General features: G+C 37.6%; 1 protein-coding gene across 4 annotated transcripts in view; it reads right to left on the reverse strand.

Annotated features, from left to right (window-relative positions):
• LOC117400437 (oxysterol-binding protein-related protein 10-like) overlaps positions 1-18,904 on the reverse strand; it is a 150,256-nt gene that overhangs the window by 40,105 nt on the left and 91,247 nt on the right. For all 4 annotated transcript variants that reach the window (XM_059022903.1, XM_059022904.1, XM_034000411.3 and 1 more), the window contains 2 exons: positions 17,795-18,002; positions 11,574-11,728 (listed from right to left, as the gene is read on the reverse strand). In XM_059022903.1, coding sequence (XP_058878886.1) covers positions 11,574-11,728; positions 17,795-18,002 — 363 coding nt within the window. The remainder of the gene's footprint in view (positions 1-11,573; positions 11,729-17,794; positions 18,003-18,904) is intronic.

Genomic DNA, 18,904 nt, shown 5'->3' on the forward strand with positions numbered 1-18,904 from the left:
AAAGCATTATCATAAAACTTCACTCCCCGACTGCATTAAAATATATATTTTGAATTAAGATTTCTGATCTCGTCAGGCAGTAATCTTGAGACTGAGGCTTCTATTTCTAGGTCAGCTTCTCAACTTCACAGACTCCATTAACCAGGTGAAAGCAGTTCTTTTTGGCTCACTTCCTAAAATTCTGTCCACGCTATTCACCGACAACACATATCTGCAACAATGTGCAGTTATTTTAAAGCCTTCATCTTCCAGGGGGTCTTTCTCATGCTAACTCTAAATCAGACATTTAAAACACTGTTTCTTTGGCTGCTGAAAGCACATCTTCCCTCAAGATATTACAGTTATAATGGAGAGAGGAGAAATGTTTTGTCCATTTGAAAAAAAAAATAAAATCAATATGAGCATCAATCAAAAAAGCATCTGTAAGAAAGGACTAAAAAGTACACAGATGACTCCCCGGGTCCTTTCATAAATAAAAGAAATAATCCTTGGAGGCTGGAGCAAATCAATTACACAGGAATCACATTATGTCCCAGTCGCTTCTACTTTTAAAAGGGAGATGCAAAGATCACAAAAGCACATACTTAATGGATCCCCAGCTGTTCGTTTTATTCCCCTTTTGTTCTGTTGCACTTACCAGTAAGGACAGCATAAATCTTTATAAAACAACAACTGCTGGATGGAAACAATGGGAAAAAAAGAAAAGGTCTAGCAATCCTGTAAAGCTGCAATCGGGAGAGTGATGTGTGTGTGCGTGTGTCTGTGTCTGTGTGTGTAGGTATTACTATCAATGTGCGGACAAAATTTGAGAAAATGTCCCCAAAAAGACAGTAACCCCTGAAAAAACGACGTTGTGGGGACGTCCACACTTTGTAAAACACCTTTTTTTAAGAATTAAAGATGCCTTTAAAAAAAAAAAAAAAAAAAGTGCCAAAATATTTAGTTTGTTGTCGACTTTCACCCTGTGAGAAGTTTTGTCTGACTGGAGTTAGAAATAGTAAATAAAAATACAGTGAGAGTCCCCACAGCTGTGTGTGCTGTTGTAATGGTAGTGGTAGTATGGCTAGCATAAACCTTTATAAAACTGTTGGATGGAAACAAAGGGGAAAAAAAGAAGAGGTCTAGTAATCCTCTGAAAGCAGCAATCCGAAGAGTGTGACGTGTGTGTGTGTGTGTGTTTGTGCAGTTGTAATGGTAGTGAAAAGAAGTGGAGGAACTGGCTGTCAAAAGAAGTGGAGCGTCACCTCTTCAGAGTTGCCTGACTGGTGTGTGTGAAGCCAGGCTCACAGCGAAATCCCCCTCAGCTCCCACAGGGTTTTGTTTTTTTGGAGCTGGAATACTAATGAAGAACAGAAAGTAACAGCTCCTAGAGAGTTGCCAGCAGTCACTTTTCTTCTCCCAGCAATCCAATCCAATCTGCTTACCCACAAAGATATCTCTCTGCAGTAATCCATGCATCCCATTTCCTGTTCCACAGGCATGTCTTTTGTATTTAAAATGCTACTGTATATAATATATATACAGTACCGTTTTTTTTTTTATTCGGTACAGTTTTCCTGTTCCACAGGCAGGTGTTTTGCATTTAATATGTACAGTTTTCATGTTCCACAGGGAGGTCTTCTGTGTTTAATACGTACAGTTTAATGCATACAGTACCTTTTTATTAGATACAGTTTTCCTGTTCCACAGGTAGATATTTTGGGCAAGTAAGGTACATCCAGGACAGTAAGTGACAGTCACGGCAGCATTTGTGACATCGGGCAGGAAGTTGCTGTTTAATTTTATTCTGTTTTTCTTGTACGGTTTAAAACAACATATACAATTTTAATTACATTTAGCAAAAATATAAATTAGTAAAATGGTACTACTTATTACACTGTACGGCCCACCGGGGCATCTTTTGTAAAAATAATAAACTCCCGTTCTTTGGCAGTTAAGCTTTCTTGTATTGTTTATATTTAATGTACTTCTGTTCGCATACAGCATTTTGAATTGTGTTTACCACAGACTTTTTATAAAGTACTGATTTCCATTGTCCCTTGGAGTCTGTTATAAGTGGAGTGCACTTGTAGTACCTACAAAACAGCACATACAAGTAAACTAATCTTGTAAGAACTTTAAATAAGACATTGAAAGAATGTAGTTGCTTATTTAGGGTAACCTTTCTTAGTGGGAAGGTAAAGGCACTAGAGTTGATGACAGGTTGCTATCAGGGTTGTGATTTATGCCATTCCAACAGTACTTAGATGACCAAAGTGTGCTAGAAACCATCAACTGCTGCGGATGACAGAGGCTGCCGGAAGGCATATCAAGCAAACTGAATACAGAAGGTGCTTGACTCAGAAAATAGTAAGCATCCTCACTATAGTTCTATTCCTGCTCTGCATTGCTGTTTATAAAGAAAACATTCCACTCAGTTCTACTATGTTCTCGCACTTCTCTGACCTGGTTTCACCAATACGACACTGCCTCTTTTACTCGTGAGAAACCCAACATGACAAATGCACTGAAACCCAGCATATGGAGGCTGTGTGGTCCAGTGGTTAAAGAAAAGGGCTTGTAACCAGGAGGTCCCCGGTTCAAATCCCACCTCAGCCACTGATTCATTGTGTGACCCTGACCAAGTCACTTAACCTTCTTGTGCTCTGTCTTTCGGGTGAGACGTAGTTGTAAGTGACTCTGCAGCTGATGCATAGTTCATAATTTATAGAACACCAGATCAGTATATATACAAGTCACAGACAAAAGTATTGGCACCCTAAACTTAACATAAAATAATTCAAGAAAACATGTTAAATACAAGCATTTAGTGAACATTAGCCAAGTGCAGTTCATTTGCAAGAACACATCTACCTTGTTTACTACAGTATATACCACAACCTAACATTTTCATTGTTAACCTTCCTGTGGTAATGCCAATATTTATTCTGGAAAATATAAAAGATGCATCTCCCTTTTTCCAAGCCAGTTTCAGTCACAATGTCTAGGTATTTAAGTGACATCAGTGCCCATTTTGGGTCTCTGTATCCCCCAAATAAACAGCAAAATCACCCTAAAAACTAGCGCTAGAGAGACAGCATTTTTTTTTAATTCTGTTTTTATGGTATGAAAAATAGGGCTAGATTATCCAACCTACGTTCTCCAAATTGCCATTAACACAGTTATGATTTTATTTTCCGAAATAAATAAACTTCCCAAAGCTTAAAAATTAAATAATAAAACATTTTAAATGCAAGGGGTTTTCTTGAAAGACACAAACATAAAAAAAATGAGATCATGAGGCCCAAGATAATGAATGAGACTTGTTAAAGAAGTGCTTCAACAAAGCCCTGAATACAGTAGGGTCAATACAAGCGGGTGGAACTAAAGCAATTGCTGCTGGGTCCAGCATAAAAAATGCTTTTCATAACCTGGTTTTCTAATGTTATCTAGAACCTCTCACTTTAACAATGTAATATCCAGACCTAATAAAAGTGATTTTTATCATATGTCAAATGGAGTTTTATTACTGTGTATCAGTCAATGTCTGTGTATTATTTATTTAAACGGTTCCCTGGTAGGCAGGGATTGAGGTGCTGAATCAGACAAAATGGAAATAAAAGACACAGGCGTGTGCAATAGGTCATAAGACATGCAAACTGCCTTTATTAGGATTCCCAGCTGAACAAATCACCAATGATCTCTATCCCTTAAAAGATGAGTATTGACTATTGCAGCTGGGTATGGTATAGAACACAGTCTTTATCTTCCCATTAGTTTAGACCTTTATACATGTGATCCACTGCTGTTGTAGATTCTGAGCCCTGCAGATTAGACAAGCTCTATAATTGTTTGTGCATTCATGTCTGGCATCGGCCAAGATGCTCACTCGGGGAACGAGTGGAGTAAGCTGAGTGAGTTGTTGATTCCTACCTAAAGTACACTCCCCAGTGAGATTGTTCTGAAAATTACTAAATAATTACCCTGAATCCTGTAATCTTAAAAAAATAAAACTGGGATATACCAGTAAGTAAAAAAAAAAAAACTGCTTGATGCTGGCATTACAAATTGTTTTAATAAGCGTAATTTCAAAATGATCAAGATAATTAGGCCTAGCTGTCATTTAACTGTCAACCTTCAAAATACAGGAAGAAACGCTGCATTACTACCAATGTGTCAAACACATGGGGAGAATAACATATTCAGATTATTAGACTGCTGGCAATTTCTTATTAAAAACGTTGGTACAGTGGATGATTAACTTACAGCCACAAGGGTTTTGATTCTGCATTTCTAAACAGTTTAAATGGCTTAAACGTTTTAAAATTTCAAAATGAACAAACTCAACAGCTGCAATAAGTGTCACCCAAACTCCAATTCAAATTTACAAGAAATGGCCACCAGCATATTTAAACTCTGTAGTGCAAATACAATTAAACAGAAACTGTAAACAGCGCTATGCACTGTAAGTTCAAGTTGTTGTAAAGCACAATAGTAATTTTTAGATCAGTGGTAAATGACTTCATTTCCTCTAGAAATACATCAGTGGAATCCCCAGTGCAGACTGAAGTAAATTAAAGTATTCCCACAGAGGCTAGCATACAGTAACCTTATAAGCCTACATTTTGAACTGCATCTATCTGAACTAAAATGTCACCTATTATTATCAGCCAGCTAACGGAATACATGCATCTTGAATAAGCAGCCCCTTTAGTGACCAGCTAATTAAGAAGTAAGTGCAACCCGACCCAAACCCCAAGTGTTTGTCCTTTTACCTACTGCCTGCGTCGCCTCATGCGCTCACATTCACACAGAGATATCTCTACCGTTCTACACAGATTATACAATAGGATATACCGCATGGTAGCTTTCTCTAGTGGTCTGTGTAATGATATGATCATTTGTAGATAGTCCATTGTGGACGTATTGCATGTATCTAGGAGTTTATAGAGGAGCCCTGGTTTTAAGAGCAGACATTGAAGATGGCTTCCCGAGTATGTTGGAGTGTTTGAAACAGCGTGTTACTTAACACGTTAATAAAAGTTATTTCTTTTCATTCATTGTGAAGTTGTTAATGAACCCTAGGTTTCTAAAGGTATACAGGACAACACAGTCTGGGTACATTTTAACATTGTAACATATTAACTATCCTACTTAGTTTACTATAAAATACCTGTCTATTCCTGTCGTGCCACCAGTTGAAAGGGAGCTACACCTGTGCTTTCACAGAGATGATGAACCAGTTTTGTGGCTGTCATAGGTTTTACAAGCAACGAATCCAATCACATGTTTATTATTTTCATGATTCCAAAATAATTCCACACCTCTGATTTACCTCTCAAACTATTATCCACCACATGATATAAACCCTGTGCTATCTTTTGTTTCACCTCGTCCACATGCATTTTTAATATCACCAGGCACACGTGATAAAAGGATCAAATTCAGACCCGAGCCTGACCCAAATATTACGTTTTTTGACCAGCACCCGAATCGCTCAAAAGTTAACATTCCGACCCAAACCCAAATCTGATCATAACCGAGGGTACCTGACCTGATGCAGGACTGTATCACCAGCCTGTACTAAATCCCAAGCAGGATAAATTGCAATTACAACTTGTGAATTCCAGCACCACCTGGTGACAAATTTAAGGAATTTCACCCACTGTTCAAATCTTTTTCCCCCTCTCAGAGGATTATTTCGAATAAAGCATTATTTGGCTTCAGTCCTCAACAATAACCATTAGCCTGAGATGAAAGGGTTTGCCAAACAAGCCGCAGCCAGAGACTTAATAAATCAATCAGAGAGATACCCTAAATCTGAGAAACCCTGCCCTGTTTTAGCATGTTTCTCATCATAACCAAATCATAATTATTTAAGAGCAGGACTGACATTTTAACATACCAAATACATGCTAAGCTCCTGCACATTAAAAAAAAAACACACACACAAATGTACTGTAGTTGAGCACATGGTAGTAACTGCATGAAGGAATGCAGTAAACAGAACCAGTGGATTATATTTTAGTATAGATGTGCTACGTGTGTAAGTCTTTGGGCAAGGGGCAGCAAGTTGCAATAAACACAGACACATTGATATATAGGCTAGGCTAAATTTAGTGTAATACACAACACATATCAACAGGATTTCTTTTTCAAGTCTTTTTTAATTTAACAAAACTAGAAACAAACAATGCAATCAGATTTTTGCATCCTTAACCTTCTAAATCGGTTGTTATTTTTGTACTTTAAGAAATGGTTGTAGAAAACATTGAAAAATGTGTCTCTTTCTCTGGTACAGCCCTACAGCAGTCTCTCCCTGCACAAAATAACTAGAGGAAGTTACTTTCTTAAAACTGTATGTGCTGAAACACATTATTTCAAACAGCACTGGAGCTCATTAAGTGCCTTGAGTTTGCTAAAAAGGTAACTTCATCAGAAACTACACCCAAACACTGCATCGTAATTGTGCACTCGGTAGAGCAGAACTGCAGACAAAGACTATTTCAATGCACCTCTTTATTGTGACAAGGTTTGTGGCCTGTGACTTACAGCAGTATAAAATCTTGTCGTCCATTCTAAATCTATCATTATTAAAATCTCTGCTCTATTTATGGTAACTGCAAGCCATTTGCAGGCAATGAACTGCAACCTAGCTTCTAAGAAACCTTAATGAACACATTAGAACAATAATAGAAAATTCCACAAGTGTAATGATCTTGTTTTGTGCCATATACTGTACAGTATATCGATAACACAAAAGTCCTATTCGACAAAAGATAAACCAATGTTACATAGCAAAATTTGCAGAAGGATTTTTCAGCAACTTGAGCACAAGTTGAATGTTTATTAACTGAGCCCAAGTCAAACCTTGTACATGTAAACCAGCAATCTGATGCCCCTTTCCAATATTTATACAGCAGCAAGTTCGTGCGCTTTTCAAAGCCATGATATAAATCCAATGAAAAATATTTTATTGGGCGACGGCAAATAAAAATAAATAAGTGCCTGAGCCTACCAGAACCGAGAAGCAGAACAAATGAAACAAGTGCAGCAGGATACCTTATCTGATAACACGTCAACCCCGAATAAAAGCACGCTACAGAGAAAAAGTAAAGGTATATGAAGAGTGTGTAGAATAAAAAAAACAATGTTCATTCATTTGTCTACTCTACAGGATTTCGACTGTGGGAACAGCTTGAAATACCACAGATATATTTTCCTGACCGCTTACTTTTTGATGTTTGCGATCGCCCTGAGTATGTCTGAGTGTTGTTTCTCAAATAAATAGTTTTATTAATATTTTAGCCCCACTAAAGTGCTTTTAGCTGTTTTGAATCACACAGCTCAAGATACCAGAAGTTACTGTCCTACCCTATTCTGGTAAGTGTTGTACAAGACTGCCTCCATGACTACCAGTAAGCGTGTCTAAGATGGATCTCCAGCAGCTTGCACAGTTTCATAAGCACTAGATGCTCATTATTCACGCTATACGACAATATCAATAAAACTCATTAAGTCCAATTTTCCACTGTGGGACAATTGCCAATATCATGCATTTACTATGGAGTGGCAGGGGCGACAGGTTAACTTTGTTCTCTTATTAATGAATTGCACTTCTGGGTGATGTGCGTTTCATTTCCTCCCTCTCACGTGACACTGGCACATCAACAATGCTGTTCATGCCATCTGTTTAATGACCTGAAGTCAGGCTGTGCTCGCTCAGAAATGCGAGCACCCAAATCCGGTGTGCACATGCGCAGTAGCAGCCAGCCGTCAGTCAGGACTTACTGTGATTGGTTTAAAAATGTCTGGCTGGAACACAGCCGGTTAGCGAACGATGATCAGGCGATCAACGCGCATGTGCCAAGACAACAAAGGCTATAAATATGAGCAGCACAACTTCTTCTCTTCTCAGTATTGCATGGTGTGTTACTTTGCAGAAAGACAGAAAATGTTTAAGCTGTTTAAATATTTAAATCTTCACAAGTCTAAATGTCTAACTTTAAATGAATGTTTATGAATACTCTTATTTGTTCAACTTCGTTCTTTTCACAGTTTTAATCTGCTTTTATTTTGCGCCGTCTGTCCCTTTTTCTGCCGAGGCTGCTGCTCTTCAGCAGTGTTTAACTTAAGCTCAGTAATATCTTGCTGTGTTAGGCAGTTTTTCTTTGTTTTTGTTGATAGCCGTGTCATGCTTTTTTTTCTAGGTGTTTTTAAATTACTATTTTTTTTACTGTTTGCTTGTAGCTGATCAGTCTTTTATTAGGTCTATATAAAATAATCTGCTGGTTCCTGAAAATAAAAAAAAAATCTATGTCGTTAATTACAGTGTTTTTTTCCCTTTGGCCTTAATTGTGACTTCCATTTAAGGTCTTATTTTTTTTTTTCCTGTTCTTGGTCTTTGAACTTGGGATTGATTTAGATTCAGGGACAACTTAACTTTAAATAAATACACATTTAAATTTAAGTACATTCGGTGTGTCTTAGTTTTTTAATCTTTTTTCTGTTGGTATATTGCCAGGTTTTAATATTCTAAGTTAATCAAAAAAAGACATGCATACAGTAGAATTTTTGCTTGCTAATAATTTTGCTGCAATGGAAGAAGTGCAGAAACTGCAGATCAAAAGGTTGGGACCCAGCAGACCTCCAATAACATTAGTGCAGGTGAATAGTGACAGAGGATGGGCATACACTCGAACCTTTAACGAGTCGGGGTATAAGCTTAGGCCATGGGGTTGTGCAAGTGAAAAAAACAATGCACTGTTTTGCTTTCCTTGCCTCCCTTTTGCTAAAGCTCGGGGTGACAGTGATGCCGCATGGTCAAGAACCAGAGTTACAGACCTGCAACATTATACAGTTAATGCGTCTAGGTATGTTAGGGAGAGTGAATATTGCTGTCCAGCTCAGCACTGCTTACCAAAACGCCATAAAGAAGCACAATGAAGAAGTGTCTAAAAACCGACACATACTTACACACATCAGTGAATGCATAAAGTTATATGGAGCTTTTGAATCATCAACATCTTCCAATTCTGTTGTGTTTCTTGGACTGGTAGATCAAGCTTTGTTTCAAAGCTTGATCAGGCAATGGAAACACACTTTAAGCCTGATATCTGCTATTAGCTGCTGTGTTGTTGCTTCTATTTAATGTATTATTCTACTTTATCATGTATTATGCATTTTCACTGTATTGTATTATGCATCATTTGTTTACTGTATATCATGTATTATGCATGTCTCTGTATTTAAAGTATTATGAATTTTCTTGTTGTTACTGCATCTTGTAAAGTGCTTTGTGATGGTGATCCACTATGAAAGGTGCTATATAAAATAAAGATTGATTGATTGATTGACTTGAGGAAGGCCACAGTCTTTAAAAGGCACCTCTAAGACAGTTCAAAATTAACTTCTAGGCTGCATGTTAGAGGTTTGCAGGGAAAATATTGTGAATGAACTGAAACAGACTGATTATGTCGCTATTCAAGTTGATGAAACCAGTGACATTACAAATATTTCCCAAAGTGTAGTAGTTTTTAGGTACATTGTTCACAATGTTGGATGTGTTGTTGAGCTAATTTTGGGGTTTACTGAGTTGCAACGTGGAAATGCAACAGCTAGATGCCATATTCACAGAAGAAAGTGAAAAGGCTAAAATAATTGCACAGAGCTACGATAGAGCTTGTGTAATACGTGGCGAGACTGGTGGGGTCCAGAAGTTTGTAAGGGAAAAATATCCAAATGCACATTATTGTCATTTGCTGTGCCCATCAACTAAATCTAATAATGGGACAAGCAGTGAGCCAAGTTTATGAGGTTTGATTTTTATTTCCAGACCCTCTCTGGTTTTTCAACTGTTTTCTCTCGCTCTCCAAAGAAAACTGCTGTTTTGGATGAAATTGTAAAGAAAAGACAACCAACTGCTCCTCAAACAAGGTGGAAGTTTCATAGTGCAGCAGTGAGGACAGTGTTTGAACAGCGCAATCACCTGTTAGAGTGTTTTCAAACAATTAGTGATTCAGGAGACTTTGACAGTGTCAGTTAGAGAAGCTAATGGTTTTTGCCATAGCCTCATGGACAGAGAGTTTCTGTACTTCCTTTACCTGTTCCAAAAGATAATGGTGAAGGTGGATATTTTGTATGGGAAACTCCAGGCAAGGAATATTACATCTGTTGATGCAAATGAAGCGGTAACTCAATTTGTTCAAAGCATTCAGGACATCCGAGCATCTGTTAGAACACTGGAATCCAGCCTCCCTGAGAACCTGCCACCAATGCCAACAAGATGAAGGGGCCCAAATACCACAGAAGACTATGACACAGCTGCCTTGCAAATTTGTGACATCATCATCTCTCACGCAAAGGAACGGTGTGCCTTCAGAAAGAACCTTGTCTCTGTAAACTTGCTGCAGAGTGACTGTTTTGATGAATATCAGGTAGCTTTCCTGGACGGTGTACTAGAGGAAACAGTTCAAGCATATCCAATGCTTAGTAAGACTTCCTTATGCATTGACTTACAAACAGTGTATGAAACAGAAGATTTTAAAAATGCTGAAAATGCATTAAGTATACTTGAACTGATGATCCATAACAACTTGGACAGAGCATTTCCAGAGATTACAAAACTACTTAAGATAGTTATTACCAGTGCCATGACTACAGCAGAGGCAGAAAGGTGTTTCTGAACACTGAAGCGGATAAAAACCTTCTTAAGAAACAGTATGAAAACCGAACGATTATATGCTTTAGCCATGTTATCAACTGAAAAAGCCATGTTGGCTGACATTACTGACTTTAATAATAAAGTAATCGAAAAATCTGCCACGATAAGACATCGCAGAGCAAAATTTATGATTGCAGAAATCATAAAAAGAGGAGGGGACAGTTATAAAAAAAGGAAAAAATTATCAACTGCTTTTAAGTCTTTTCATATGTTCATATTGTTCCTTTTTTACATAACGTATTTGTTTCTGAGAAAGTGCAAGTTTCCTCATTATGAAATGATGTAACCCTGAAGGGTTTCTCCACTGCAGCTGTAAGAATCTGTTCGCAGGGATCTGTTCACAAATATCCAGTTCACTGGAAAGCCGGTAAACAGCAGAATTTTGTAATCTAGTGTAACCTATTTTACATGCCTCATGAAGCACTTTTCTTAAAAGCGTTTTGAAGTGATCTCCTGGAGAAGTGCCAAGCTCATCTTCAAGATCTCAAGGGAGGTTAGACTACTCATTTTTTTCTTTTTCATACATACATACACAAGTACTGTACAACAAAAACATCAAAGCAATATTGTATTTCTACGTAACTTCTACAATGTAATTGTTACACTGGTGTGAATAGTAAACCTTTGTCCACAGAATGGAGGATGCAATCAAACTGGTAGGGTGGACTGACATGGAAGGCTATGAGGAAAAATGTAATAAAAAGACAATAAGGAATTACATTTTAACACTTATTCTGAAAACTGACTTTGTTTATATAGAAGACAAGCACTAAGTTTTCTTTTCAGTTTATCTAGATCACCCATAGACGTTGGATACCATGTACTGTCCATAGAGTACTAGAAATGCAAGTTAATGTGGGCAGACACTCACCTCTAAGCTGTGCTTTAGTCCTTTGTTGCTCTGAGAAGGGGAAGGTTCAGTCGACCAGGACAGGTTGGCACTGGTAGAAGGTAAAGGAGTCAAGCCGCCATTCTTTAGCTGCTCAGCAGAGCTGGACTTTGGTCCAGGCCATCCTGGAACAATTTCTGAAATAAGTCAAATAAACTTTTATTAGCCAAACCTGTACTAGTTTTGAGGGCACATTTTAAAATAACAGTGTTTTACAAACAGTATACCTGGATCATACCGAGAGGGTTGGGCTGAGTACAAATGAAAATACTGTACCTAATATCACCTGCCCTTTAAAGGTGTTACTGATCTTTGTTTCGATATAAGGCCAAAGGCACTTTTTTTTTAAAGAGAATATCAAAGTTTTACTTTTAAGGAAAGGTGAAACTGGTATATTGAACTCCTTGTTCTACGTATTGCAGTACATCATAATAATGGTATCTAAAATCTGCAATAGTACATATACTGTACGTACTGCTCTTTTTATGGCTTTAATCATTAGACCAGTATTACGCCCTGTTTGACACTTTTTATATACAGGACTAATGAAGTGCAGCTGATTTAAAATAGTCAGAAAACATTTTTGCATTATCGTGCTGCGACAGTATCGCGACAGGTAAAGGGTGGGCCATAATTATGTACCCAATCTAAACAGCACAGTACAGTACCTCACAGTCCCTCAATGTTCCACATGAGTTTCAATGCACAAGTGCAAGTGACAAACAACTACATTGTTATTATCATTATTATTATGGCTGCATATACTGTATATATAGTTAGCGCTTTGAGTATGATATCTAGAAATCTTCAGAGAGAGTTGAGTGTTAAAATGACTGTCAATAACAAATTCTTGACAACAATGCACCTGCATTTGATTATTTGTTCAGACTATCTATTTTTTTTTTTTTTTTTTTGCTCATGCGAAGCAGCAGGAGAATGTATGGTAAGCACGCAGAATGCGCTGGAAGCACAGCTAAATGCATTGTGTGTGTCTGTAGGCATGCAATTCTAAATCATGCGAGAAGGAGGAGGTCAGGGCAACAGTTTTAATTCTTACAGTGACCAACATTTCACACATTGCTTTCACAGACTGGCGAAGGACGACTAATCATAATAAAAAAATATATATTCATTTTTATTTTATTTTACAACCAATAATACAAATACCAAAAAAGGAAATTGGCCATTTTAATCAGCCAGGGACATTGAGTATTGAGTTATTCCTAAAAGGGCCATTGCACATTGATTAGACATTTCTAATCCTAATGCATTAGCAATAGCCAGGGGTTTGAGTGTTTGGGGAGGAGAGTGTTAGGGAACTTTGTTTTTCACTGACTTGTGGGGTCTGCTTAGCATTGTTCATGCTAGTACTGAAGTTCAGTCTGAAAAAGAGTTGGTAGCTTCAAGCCATTTCAAATTCTCTTATTGCATTTCCTTTCAATTTTATGGTGTTTGAAATCATTCTGTGTTAGGGTGCATCGATACTGACTTATCATTTATCTTTAAATCTGCCTTTACCTGGCTTTGATCTGGTCTAGAGAATCCTCAGCTGTAGCACCATTCAAATCATATGAAAATGTGAGCTTTCAACTTCGCTAGTCCTTCGTACTCTACATCTATATACAGTAGATAGTAGGGAGTAGGCATAGGTGGAGCTGACAAGAGTTGAAAGGCCACATTGTCACATGATTTGAATAGAATATATTGCTTATAAATGAAAATACAGTCAACCCTGCTTAATATCACTTCAAAGGGAATGAGCATACATTGTGGCAATAAGTGAAGTGACATTATCAAGAGTTCATCAATGACCCAACAAACCAAATATAAACAAGTAGCTATGGTGATGTCATCAGTAAATTATGCAAATTAGTACCATCGAAGGTTAGAACCTTCCTTCGTCAGTGTTGCCAACTTAGCAAATTTGTTGCTAAATCTAGCGACTTTAAGGGCTGACTTGGCGACAATTTTTGTCAAAAGTGACTAGCTACAAATCTAGCGATTTCCAGGACAGTCATCGGAGAATTTCAGAGATATAAAATCGCCAAAATGTTTAGATTATCCTGTATTAGCAACATCCTTTTAGAATACATAAGGAAAGTCAATGCGTCATTTGCTTAGCAACGGGCTTAACAACCACAAATCTGGTTCTAAACAAACCAGCAACATGGCGTCGCCAGTGATAAAGTTGGTTTGAAGTTCGACATTCATTTGATATTCGAAACCATATCACCTAGACATTTCAAACCAACTTTAAATGTGAAGCTGAGTGGCTAACCTTTCCTTTAACTGTACATTCTATGAATAATTTGTGAAAATCTTGTAATGTAATATTTTAAAGACGGTGCTTCCGTTATTGTTTTATTTTCTGTAAATATCAGGCTACCGTTTTTAATTTTTGTTAGCTGTTTTTGTACACAAGACATGGAATGACTTCTTTAAGAAAAATCTAAAAATATTGTTGTTTATTGTTGTTGTTGTCATTCACGTTAAGACTACTGTAAGTGCCTATAATGCACAGTTCACAGCCTACCTTTGTAAAGCGCTTTGTGATGGTGGTCCACTATGAAAAGCGCTATATAAATATAAACATATTATTATTATTATAAATATATGCTTCGATATTTGAAGTAGTTATGATATTACATGAACTTATCCATGTTTATGCTCGCTCTTCTATCACCCCCCCCCCCCCCCCCCCCCCTCCCCCCAGCGTTCCAGTACTTCTTGATTTAGGATTACACCAATTACACCACTGCATTACTATGTGTAGTTGTTGGTGTGTCTATGTGCTATGATTGTTTGGTGACTTTTGCTTTAAAGTATTGACTTTCTGAGGCCGATCTGGCAACTTTCAGATCTGAAAAGTTGGCTATCTGTCGGTAATGTGTTCCGAACCTTTGAAGGTCAAAATGTACCCTTCATTGCAGCCCTACTTCTAAGCCATTGTACTTCCCTTTACGGATTATTTTAGTAGTAGAAGCCACTTGAGGGTTGTGAGAAGCACTCCAAATTGCATTCTTGTTTTTAGGAATCTTTGAGATCAGTGACGGGTGCGTTTTTTTTTTTTTTTTTTTTGGATAGAGCAATTATTTCAGCCTACGTGGCTATGTTTACATAAAACACTAAACACACACTTCTGATCTCCATGAGTAAAACTGGGTGATCATGTAACTGTATACAGAATGTGTCAAAATACAGTACAGTTGATGCAGGCATTTTGAAGTGACATTTCCTTGATATTAAGCAGAGTGTGATAGTAACCAAAGTGATATCATCAGGAGCTTGTTTCCATTGACACCCATTATATTTTGGTCGGGACATTGATGATAATAAGCAGAGTGTGATATTAAGCGGGTTTGACTGTATTATATCAACTTGTTTCTTTTCTTCTTTCTTGTTCAATTACCAATTTACAGCTTAGTAGACTGTATGCATTAATAATTAATCAGTGTGACAGTAAGTGCAGTGCAGTCCTGTGCATCAGATTACCACCCACTATCTGAGGGTTTCATTACATGCTAATGGGTGAATCTACTGAAACACCCAACTGGAGAATTGCCAGAGCGGTTCCGCACTGACAAAGAGCTTTAATAAAATCAGATAGTCCGAACCAGTCCCCCACAGTCTAAAAGAGTCATACTAACTAAAACTGACTGCTGTGGTTTTTGTAAGCTACACAGCACACCAGAGCTCTCCTTGGTGAAGAACATACCTGTTTCAGCTTACAATTTCAAAGTGGGAGCTGGGACAACAGTAACACAACATTCATTAGAGTAGCTGGGGAGACAATCTATTAAAAAAATGTGGGCAAGATTACATTGATTTAGCCCATGCTCTAAATCACAATCTAATTCAAATATTTAAGAATTATAAGAATTAGTAGATAGTTCAAGGTCATGCAATATTCAAGGCCACCACTGTATGCAATTGCATGACATTGAACTATCTACTAGTTTTTATAATTCTTAAACTTTTGAATGTTTTATTTGGTTGAACTGTTACAAATTATATGTAAAGCTCCACAGACTTGAATAGCTGTCTATTGAAAACAGTTATCTGTTCGGTACCTTTCTTGTATGGTGTTTGATAGATTTGTCTTCATTATCACAGTTAATGCTTTCTATTAACACATTGCATAATACAAGTTTCTATGAAAACTACTCTGCACACCTGAAGCCATCACTGCCCTTACATCATATCTTCAGTTATAATGGTCTCTATTCACAGAACTTTAAGGACTTTTTTGAAGAGTATTTATTAACATTGAATTAAACTGTGCATGGAAAAAAGGTTTCATGAAGGGATTTAATTATTCAAAATGGGCTTGAAAAAAAAAGTTCTTAACAAAACATTTCTTTAAACAGTTACGTAAATAGGCCACATTCACTTGTAAGTAAGTGGCATTCAGCAGATACTGTTACAGTATCAAGCCCCTTGTCAGAGTAACAACTTGTTAACTCTTAATTACAACTCATCATTAACTTGAGGGAATTCTATCACACACAAATGCCTTAAATTGTAACAGTTTAACCACATGGAACGCAAATGGTAATAAAATGCAATATTTGTTCACAGTCCCTGTATATATTTCTTTACATATATACTGAACAAAAAAAAAGTTTAGCAACATCTTTAAGGATTTGGTATATTACTGAAGTAGGCAAATGCATTAAAGTAGATGGCGGAGCTAACATCCAGTCAGATCTGTGATCCCAATGGGTTCTGTGACACTCTACCCATGCAGAGTAAGGTATCATTACACAGATGCTGACCAGTCATCTTTGAGCAGGCATTTTAAGGCTATGAAAGAATAAGGAACTGTCTTTGAATGGAAGGACAGATGAAATACATCCAGATTTAAAATCATCATGCCACGAAGGAAAAGTCCACCAACCATTGATCGTAACCAGGAACAGCATCAGATCTAAACAAACAACGTCCTGCCATGGCCAGCCCAAGCTATGACCAGTCATCTAATTGAACCCATGTGGGGGATGACTTTGGGAGACACATGCACTGCAGGTGCAACGTCTTTCCTCTTCGTCAGATCCAGCACCTGATTGTGAGTATTTGGCATATCTGCACAACAGGTAAGTTACTCTTCATCACTCTGTGTGGCAGTTAGCAGAGCTAATTCAGAGCTTCTGTTATTTTGAGAAAAAAAGCAATGTCTTCATCTGATCATCTACAGCAAACTGTAACTGTAATGAAACATGCTGAAAAAGCAGGCATTGCTAAACTCTTTGTGTTCAGTATGTTTAAGGGTGTGCAGGGAGGTGTTTTTATACTTGCTGGACAGTAGTCTTCTGGACAGACTACTTGTGTGTGTTGCAACACTTTGTAACTGCAGAACATAAAAGAAAACCAGACATGACCTGAAGAAGAATTTTTTTTAAAAAACACACATAAAAATACAATAGCAAAACTGGGTTAAAAAAAAAATCAATTCCTTTACTAATGATTAATGAAAAAGGCATTTATAGCTTAAGTTTATTATTATTATTATTATTATTATTATTATTATTTTTATTATTTTTATTTAAAAAGGAAGCTTCATGATCTGCACATCTTTTACTATATAATATATAGTGACACTCATTTGTGGCTTTTACAGTTCATTCCAATCCAGGACTGTGTTCTAATCAGGTCCTTAATTTTGTATTTGAATACCTAGGTTCAATTAAACAAGTAAAGACCTGTATGAAACAAGCCTCTGGACTTCTCCATTCAATAATTAAGGAGCTAGTTGGAACGAGGTCCTGGACTGGAATGGATTAAAAGTCACAAGTGAGGACCACAGGTACATTATCAACTTGCCAGTAAAGAGTTAAATGCGAGAATGTGCATTAATTAGCATAACATCTCTCATCAGAAGCAGCAGGTAGACTAGCAGCGGTATCTCAATTGTGCCGGCTGATCCTGTGACACAGGGGTTGTAATGTGGTACCCAGTGTAAAACAAATTAGTTTTGCAACCAGTCTACTTAAGAGGTACTCCTGAATATTATAGTTAGCATAGGATTATGATGCTCCCCCTTTTAATTAAAATTATAAAACACAATTTTAATACCATTTTTTCCAACCTTATTTCAGAAAGAGTTGCTCAGTGTAAACGGACCACGCTCTTAACGATTCATTGCTTTGCCATCCTTCCCATAGCCTCTGCTGTCCAGTCAGTTCTGCAGCTCTTTTCCCACTCACCTGTAGGCAGTGGCTTGCTCTGCTGGGTCACTCGGCTCACGTTCTGCTGCAGGATATTCAGGCATTCCCCAAGGCAGCTCAGTGTAGCAGCTGAGGTAGCTTTGAGGAGCAGCAGGTCCTGATCCAAGGCTGACAGAGACCCTCTAGTTGGGAGAGACTCAATAGAGTGCACAAGGTTCTTCTGCTGGCCCTCTGCCTGGCTCATTATCTGTACAACAAAAAAGCATATAGATGCATAAGTAAAAAAAATAAAAAACTACAACTTCTTTAAGCTGGAAATGCAATGAGTTTCTCAGTACTCGCCCTGTAGATCAGGTAGCGAGTGTTAACATGACAATTAGTGTACATTGGTAAATTGCTAATAGGATTTTGTTAAACCTGGAGTCCCCCCGAGTGGTTCCTGTTTGAAGAAACTCTTAGTAAGATATTTCACACAAATGCTACTGCCTTCTTAAATACAAACATCAATGTACACTACTGAAGTAATTACAAATTAAAAAAAAAAAAAACCATGCAAAAGGTGCCAGGAGTCTATTTATAATTCTTCTGCATGACTTATCCAAATACATGTTCATTCATTTTTTTTAAATGTTCCAGTGTCATGTGTTATAAAAGAAACCCTCTATGCCAGGGGTCTCCAACACTGTTCCTGGAAAGCCCCTATCCAGCAGGTTTTATAGGTGTCTTTACATCATCAGTGGATAAAGATCTGGAACACCTGTTAATCTGGACTAATTACGCCAATAATTGATGCAATTAAGTAACAGAGATTGGTTGAAACGAAAACCAGCAGCCACAGTAGCTATCCAGGACCAGGGTTGGAGACCCCTGCTCTGTGCTTTATCTTGTTGACAGGAGAGACAGAGTACTGTATATCTTTGCCTGAGAAGAAAAAAGGAAGAAAGCAAAGTAATTTCAAAAGCCATTTTTGATACTGTAAAACAACAAGCACATTTTCCCAAGGACTGTGACAGGGCAGAAGCCCTGCTGCTGTAAAAAGTTTTTGGGGAATGCAAGGTTGGCAGGGGTGGGGTTAAATATGTCCCTGCCAACAATCACAGTTCTGGCCATTCCCCAATTAGGTAACTGAATGCTAATTGGAGAATGGCC

The sequence above is a fragment of the Acipenser ruthenus genome, chromosome 4 (assembly GCF_902713425.1).
Source record: "Acipenser ruthenus chromosome 4, fAciRut3.2 maternal haplotype, whole genome shotgun sequence".
NCBI classification, from domain to species: Eukaryota; Metazoa; Chordata; class Actinopteri; order Acipenseriformes; family Acipenseridae; genus Acipenser; species Acipenser ruthenus.